This window comes from Leishmania braziliensis, contig 56, assembly GCF_000002845.2.
Source record: "Leishmania braziliensis MHOM/BR/75/M2904 WGS CADA00000000 data, contig 56, whole genome shotgun sequence".
Taxonomy (NCBI): domain Eukaryota; phylum Euglenozoa; class Kinetoplastea; order Trypanosomatida; family Trypanosomatidae; genus Leishmania; species Leishmania braziliensis.
The window spans coordinates 4,475-12,703 of NW_004057980.1; the positions used below are offsets into that span (position 1 = coordinate 4,475).

General features: G+C 63.6%; 1 protein-coding gene across 1 annotated transcript; it reads left to right on the top strand.

The window, feature by feature from the left end:
* Positions 1–1,016: 1,016 nt before the first annotated feature.
* LbrM_02_0730 (hypothetical protein, conserved) lies at positions 1,017–6,929 on the top strand (the record flags this gene model as incomplete). Its single annotated transcript, XM_001561536.1, has 1 exon — positions 1,017–6,929. The coding sequence occupies one exon, from the start codon at positions 1,017–1,019 to the stop codon at positions 6,927–6,929; it is 5,913 nt and encodes a 1,970-aa protein (XP_001561586.1).
* Positions 6,930–8,229: the final 1,300 nt, after the last annotated feature.

Genomic DNA, 8,229 nt, shown 5'->3' on the forward strand with positions numbered 1-8,229 from the left:
TTAGAGTCTCTCTCTCTGTGTGACTCCCTCTCTCACCACCTCCCTGCTGGTGTTGCTTGCGTCGGTGAAACCTCTTCTCTCTACACCCCCCACCCCCCCTTTTCTGGCTTCCCCACCTCTCTTCCCGTCCCCACTTTTGCGGTGCCCAGTAGAATCCCTTTTCTCCCTTTTCTCCCCCTCTCTCCCCCTCCCTCCCCTCCCCCCATATCTTCAGCGTTGTCCCCTCTCTCCCCCTCCCACCCCCACGCGCCACGCGGGGCAAGAGTCAGAACCGCCAAGGGAGCGAAGAGAGTGTGAGTGTGTGTGACAGCAAGTGGCTGATGCATCCGCACAGGGCGCTTTTTGCTGGCTGCTGATCTGTTCATTCTTCTCTCTCCCTCTCGTTGCTTGCTGCTTCTCCCTCCCCCCTCTCTCTCTCTCCACATCTTTCGCTCTTGGAGTTAAGGTCAAAGGTAAGCCGCGGTGCTTCCACCGTCGGTGGCGATCCGAGCGCTTATCGCAGGCGGCAGAGCAGCCCCACTTTCTTCATGCAGCCACTGACGTCCTCCTCCGCGATTGGCCACCCGGCGGCGTCGGCCGAGGAGTCCCCTGCCTCTACTTGGCCCAGAGAGGACGTGGGGGGCCTCAGCGCCGATGGTACTCATACGAATGCGGCAGAGGAGGAGGGACTAGCGTGTGTTGCACTATGCTCTTCAGCTGCGGCAGAGCCTCTCAAGGCGAGTAAGGCTGAGGCCAGAGCGACGGTTGGGAGTGAGAAAATTCGTCTTTCTCAGGACCCATCACGCCACAGCGGAGGTGGGGGCCGAGATGCCCAGCAGCCCGTTGGACACGAGGCTGATGAGCAGCAAGTCCACCCTCACTCGACGAGCACGCTGCACTCCCTCCATCGGCAATTCCCTCCTGCTTCACTCGAGTCTTTGGGAAGAGTATTGACCACCACCACCCCACCGACCTCCAGTAAGCGTCGCACAGGTGCCTTTCCAGGGGCTCGTCGCGTGGCTAAAGGACGATCGACGATGCAGAGTCGGAGCACTTGCGCGCGCAGGCCCCGTGGCGGGTCAGGGGAGGGGACGACGCGGCCCAGCCTCCGCGATCACACCTCACCGCAGCGCCAGCGTTGCCGACTTTCGAAGTCTGCGGAGGAAACCACCGAACCGGTGCTCACGTGCACCGCTTCCACCGCTGCCGCGATTACCTCGAGCCCATCGATGCGAGCAACCGCGACCAGCTTAGCGCTCTCCATACCGCGCTCTCGCAACTCGGCCGCTTTGGAGGCGTTTTCACTGAGCTTTCAGAATTGCCTCCACCGGCAGGAGATCCTCTTCCAGCGCGTCGACGCCGCCGTCGCTCAGCTGGAGGGCGCGCGCGTCAACGCTGGCTGTGGTGCGTCGTTTCCATCCCCGCTGCACGAGGTCGGTGTGACGCTTTTCTCGTCTTTCCCAACGCCGACAGGCCCGGCTCGGAGCACTGGCCCGCTGCCGCGGTATGCGTTACCGCCATACCACCTCTCCCCCTACAGTCCCGCGGCGGCAGAGGCCGGGGTGCCGCTGGCGCAACCGAACACCACTATAACCCTTCCAGGCATTGTTGCCGGAGGAAGGAGCAGCGGCACCGCCGCTGGCATTGCGAGCTACAACAGCCACATGAGCGGCCCCCCGATCCCCGTTGTGTCGCTCGCCTCGCCAGTACTTTCCGTCTCGTCCTCCCTGCACGAGTTCCCGTTCGCTGACATTCGCCACAACGCGCGGCGGCGTCCGCCAAGCCAAAGCTCCGCGTCCTCGACTCTCTCTTTGTCCGTCGTTGTGATGCGGCCCGCGCTGGAGCGCATTGGCGGCAGTCGAGGAGCTGCGACGGCGGGGTATCCTTCCTCCCAGGGTCATCTATCACCACTTCCGCAGACGTCGTCGCACCTCGAGTTGCCGACCTACGTGCGGCTTGATGGAGCGGCAACGGCGCCGACCCAGGCGACCCCATCTAGGCTCTCACATCCACTCGCACACTTCCCTTCCTCGACACCGGCGGCACCGCTGTCGCTCGCTCGGTTAGCCGACATGCAGCAGCAGTTCCTCACGAGCAACACCGGCTGCACAAGCAGCACGCCACGGAACACAGGAGTAGCGTCGCCGGCGCTGGGCAGTGCTGCGGCGGTGGCCCACACCTCACCCCTCTCCTTCAGTGGCGGAGGGGCGCTGGGCACACAGCGATATCCAGTCGCTGAAGCGGATGTCATCACGGGTGACCCGACCACGGAAGCCGCTGCGCTGCTTGCGTCTGTCGAAGCAGCGTCTTCGCACGAGGAAGCCACGTCGCGTAGCTTGGTGAGTACCGCTGTGGAGACCAGCGCGCCTGGGGATGCATGGCGGAGCGCCAGGAGTGGACTGAAGAGCAGTACTGCAAGCGAGTCGTCCACTGACCGCAGTGACTCCGCTTCTCCGGCCCGACCCGATGTGCCGACGCCGTACCTCGCCACTACCATCTCTGCCGCAGACAAGAGCTTCAACAGCTGCTGTTGCTGCTGCGGCGGCGCAGAGAGCGATAGGATGCCGACGTGGTCTAACAGCCTACCTGGGCACGCGAGGGACGGAAACCTTCGCCTCAGCGACATTGGTGATTCTTCCGTAATGAGCGTCTTCAGCGAGAGTGCGGAGAGCGTGTCGCTCTCGCCGCTCTCGCATCTACCTTCAATTTGGGTCGGCACCCCGAGGGCGCGGAGCGCCTTCGGTCAGACGTCGCCGCTGCAGCCACTGGCGCCGTTGCAACAAAACTCCTCGCTTGGCAGGAGCGGCATCAACATAGCGTGGATGCCACCCCACCTTGTGTCGAATAGCCACAATAGCCACAACAGCAGCAATGCCGCTGGTACGACGCAGGCACCGGCGGACCAGTCCCCCAGCGCAGAGGCCGTGTCAGAGCACCCGCGACATACACCGACTGTGGTTAGCTCCAGCGGCTCTCTGCTGTCGACGAGTCAGCAGCAACTGCATCACCGAGGCTCAGCGGAGGTGCTTTTTCCCTTGTCCGCGCCGTGTGTATTGTCGCCTTCCCCAACACCAGTAGTCTTGCCGCGTGCAAGTGACGTGGTACACTGCAGCAGCGTCCAACTGACCTCCGTCAGCTTGTCAGGCAGCGGCATACCGCTCGTCAGTGCGAACAGCAGCGGAGGCAACGCTGCTGGGCCGGCAGCGATGGATGGAAATATCGTCTCCAGCCTTTCTTCAACTTCTCCTCTGATGCCGTTGGTTTTTTCTGGCAGCGGGAGCGGCTCCACAGGCGGCGGCGGCGGCGCTGTCGAGGATGCGGCTCAAGAACCGACATCGCCACTAACGACCTGCCGCCAACTCGCCCTTTCGCCGTCGCGGTCGGCCGAGGAAGTTAATGGCGATGATCCCTTCCCGGAGTCCTCGCTGCGGTCGTCGGTAGGCTCGGCCAAGGAGGTGGCCGCCGAGGATGCGGAGCTGCAGCGCTTGGCCAAGCGCTACGCTCCACCACCGCCACCGCAATCGTTGACAGAGTTGCAGCAGCAGCAAAACCAGCGGCGCCGCTGGAGTGCGCCACCCGTGCCCACCATGCGGCGTCCGCCCATGGCACCTCTGCGTTTACCCAGCGCTGCCAGCCCGGCGGCGGCGGCGCGGGATGAGGAGGAGCGACTGCGCAGTGCCACGCCACTGGGTGTGAAACCAGAGGAGTGGCTGTCGTTTGAGCAGCAGCACGAGCGGCTGCACCTGCCGGAGTGCTGGCGTGATAGCGAGGTGGTCGTCGTCGATCATGTGGAGAAGAGTCGAGAAAGTGACACCGAGGAGGCAGCACGGCTGCTACTGCTGGAGGAGGAGCTGCTTAGGGAGCTGCGGCAGAGCCAGTCGGGTCAGATGGGCAGCGACGGTCTGCTTCGGCGAGGCCGCCGACGGGGAAGTCGACGTCGGCGCTTAATGGTGGGCGGCAGTGTCACCGACGAGGCGATAGGCGAGGGGGAGGTTGATTGGGGTGATGACTCGGACGATGATGCCGCGGCGGACGCCACCTACGAAGCACGCCTGGCGAGTTACGGCAAAGCGATGTTGCTGTATCGAAGCCGCCGCTTTCACGCCTCACTGTACCGCGGCGGCGAGGAAAGCTCGCACAGCAACAGCCCAGCTACCACGGTCGGGTGTTGCCAAGGAGGTCCCGTTAGTGGAGGAGACAGACGAGGCTTCACCCCTGGCACCACCAACCCCTCAAGAGGGGAGTCCGATGGTGACTGCACCGTTTCTCCAGCTGCTACAAACGCTCATGCAGGCTCGTCGGCACCGTCGAAGCGCATCTTCAGCCGTCGCCATTCAGCCCCGGCAACCATCTGGAGCTCCGACAACAGTGCAGAGTGGCGTGACCTGCAGGCCCGCTTCGACGAACTCATCAGTATTCAGCAGCGTAGCCGCGAAAGTGAGTGGGATGGCACCGATGGCATTACTCCTGACGAGCAGCTTCTGGCACCACTAGCGAGCACGATGGCGTCTAGCCCCATGAAAGAAGGCCCCGCCAGCGGTATGCCACGTCGCCGTCGCAGCCGCAGCTGCAGTCACGAACTCACTGCCTGCCCACCAGATGCGGAGGGCGCGCGGGCGCAGAGCGCCTCTCCTCTGACGGGCGACCTCAGCAACGACTACCGCAGCGACGTGCCGCATCGCGGCGACGGGGGCAGCACTTCGTCTGCTTCATCTTCGCGTGTTGCTGTGGCGACACCGATGCCGCTCGAGCGGACGCACACCCACCCAAGCCCGAGCGGCTACCGCCACGTCGAACAGGAGCGGAAAACTCAAGCCGATGCGGCGGCATTGCCTCCCTCGCCGACACGAGCCAAGGAGGGTATCTCTTTTGCTTCCCTCTCTCCATACGCATCGATGACATCGTCACCGCTGAAGCAGGGCGGTTCCCCAGTGCAGTCGAGCTGCGCCAACGTGTTGACTATCCGCAAGAACTCGCCTGGGTTCCCGACGTCGCCACGGCACCTGTCCATGACAGTGAACGCGACCCGCACCACCGGCACGAAGGGCTCTGCTGAGACACATAGGGGGGTTGGCAAGCACGACAGTGACGGGGTCAAAGACGAAAATCTTCAGAAGAGCGCTGTTGCCGTTCGTAAGCCTGTGGAGCCGTCAACACTGCAGACGCCGAAGTCATGCTTCGCGCCTGTCTCCCGCGCGGCGTCATCGAGGGGTATGCTGGGGCGGTCACAACGTACTGCGGGGCTGCCCACCGCGTCAACGAAGGGGCGCCCAAAACCCAAGGCAGCCCGGACAGGTCGCGCCGCCGAGTCGAGGGCTGTTGCTGCTGCAGTGCCGGCAACCCGTGCTGTATCCGCGAGGCAGAGGCCGCAGGCGTCAGCGACGCCTATGCCGTCTGCTTTGACAGCCACCAGTGCGAGGAGGGGCAGCAGTGCCGCTTGGAAGTCTGGCAGCTGCGTCTCCGCCAGAGGTCCGAGCAACAGTGTTAACAGCAGAGGAGGACGCTGTGCTCCATGCAGCTGCACGAGCTCCGCCTTCCTTGACACCACGACCGCTGTCTCCATCGTTTCTACTAAGGAGGCAGATGACGAGGCGCCGACTGCTGCGACGGAGTTGCGCAGCCACAGCACTCCTCACATCGACACGAGGACAATACTCCCAGCATCGCCCCCATTTGGCCACGCTCTCGATGGCGGGGAGGTCGTTGAGCCCTTCTCGCAGGTGTTAGTGGCCACCACTGCCACCACTGCCGCCGCGCCAGTCACCGTGCCGACCACCGTACCGCCCCCGCCAACGATCCAGAAGAGCGCGCAGGACAGCGGCGTGCAGCGCGGACGGCTGCGAGACAAGGTCAACTCCAGCCGAGACCCCGACAAGGACCACGGCGCCCACGATGTTCTTCTCTCCTCTCCGCTACAGCATCGGCAACGGAGACACGCTGGGGCGGAGGGTGAGGCAGCCGTGTCGACTCGCCCGTTGCACAAGGCGAGTGCCCGACATGGGCCGGGGGCTCCAGAGAGCGAAGCGAGGCATCCGGACGGCGGTGCCGTAGCGGGGTCGATTACCACAGAGGGCGCCGACTCGCGCGCGCTGCTGCGACGACTTGCCGAGCAGAAGCGCCGCACCCGCGCCATTGAAGAGTGTCTTCGATTCGGGGTCAACAGCGCCGCTTTAAACAACCCCCATAACGGCAGCCACAGTCCCCGCAGCGGCAACGGCAGCGGTTTCATGTGGGGCGACGGGCTCACCATAGGCAGGTGGGGGCTGGAGCCAGAGAGCTGCGCGCCATCGCGCGCCGTCGGGCGTGGATGCACGGTCGCCGAGCTTGCTCGCCAGGACGTCAGTGCGGCGTTGCACATGTACCCGGTGCATCCGGTCATTGGAGAAGCCACCTTGGACACCCCTATGACTCGTGCCATCACGGCTCCGTACTGCGTTGGTGCCGCGGCGGATGTCCACCACGTGACGGTGATCGACCCTTCCGACGCTGCGGTTGTCTACGGCACACACGCCGCTCATTCTGGTGTGGGTGCCGGGGCGGTGGCAACTGCGCAGCAGACCTCATCAAATCCACGCCGGCGGCGCATGGATCTTCGCCTGCGCCTGTCGTCTAAGTTGACTGCCCCCTTGTCGTCTCAGTCAGCGAGCCCCACGAAGCGCAATAAGGGCTGCGCTGCACCCCTCACAGCGGCCACCAACGCCGCCGCTGCTGCGTCGATGGCCCCCGTCCAAAGCTTCCGACGCGCCGAGAGCCTCTACACCACTCTGCGCTCCCGCTCCCCGCTGTACAGCAGCGGAGCGCAGCATGCCAGCAACGGCGATCGTCGCCGCCACACCATTGGCGATGATGTTCTGCCAACCGCTACATTATCCATGTCCGAGCGCCGGCTGCATCCTACGCGGACACCACTGGGCAGTCAGTTTGTCGACTTGGTCCGGGGAGGCGCGTGAGAGGGCGTGGGGCCCGCGTGCGTGATGTGCGAGGGTGTGATGCGTACTGCCGTGGCAGTCACTCTGTGCCTCTTTCCTCGCTTTTTATGTTTGTTTGTTTGTTCCTGCGCTTCGTCTCCTGATGAGCACCCCCGTGCTGCTTTTCTTTGCCCACGTTTCCTTTCTCCTCCTCATTCATCTCTGTACGTGCTTCTCTCTCTTTCAATGACTTGGCGGCTTCCTTAATTCATCATCGTCGTCGTTGTCGTCGTCAGCCCCCCGCCTCTCATCCCCCCTCTCCCTCTCTCTCTCTGTCTCTCTCGACGCCTCCGCCGCTCTACATCTCTGTCTCTACCGTTGCCATGCAGCTTCTCCAGCGCTGCTCTCTCGTTGTCGTTCCTTTCCTCCCCCCGCCTCCCCCCCCTCTTCTACCACATGTTTAATAGCGATCTGTTCCCTCGAGCGAACGAGAGAGAGGGAGGGGGGAGGGGAGACGTGCACTTTCTTTTCTCTGTGGCACGTGTGTGCGGATTCACATAATCCCCCACCATCACATGGCACAGCCAGCGATGTAGCAAGGCACCGACAGCGCAACAAGAGCACAGAGAGACGGGCAGTGATGGTGGTGGTGGTGGGGGAGGGGCAAGGCGGTCTGAGAATTCGATTTGCGCTTATCTTTCCCCACCGCTCCCCCCCTCTCCCCCGGCCTCTCCCTCGCTCTCTCTTCCTTCTCCTTTCCGCTGACGCGGGAGGGGGCACTTCATTTTCTCCACAAAAATAAAGCGCAACGGGCACGCGCGCATGTGGGGAGGGCCTCCTCATACGGGAGTTTTAGCAGTGGGGGGGGGGGGGGTAGATGCGCGGGCCCCTCCACTGTCACACCCCGAGTCCACTGAGCCGCCAGTGCCGTTTCATGGGCTTCCTAATTATCATCCTCGAAGCGACATTGGGTACCGCATGATGCAGGTGCTGTGGCTGCGCGAGTTGGGCCTCGGCAAGGAGTTTGCGCAAGCACTGCATGCACTGCTGCAACGCCTGCCTCCACCTCTGGCTTTCTCCTTGCGTGCGCCGCCACGCACATTGAATGAGCTCGTGTACCTCTTTGGTGGTGTGCCGCCTCCGTCGCCGCAGCAGCCACCGGAGGCTTTAGACGGCGCTACCCCTGCGACGAGGGGTGAGTTGATCCCTGAGAGCGAGGCAACCACAAAGCAGTCTTCCCAATCCCTCTCCGTAAGACTCCCACCCCACTTGCGTGAGGGGCTGCCGCAGGACACCGATAACGACGCTGGCGAGGTGCCTAGAGCAAGTAGCTCATCGCTGA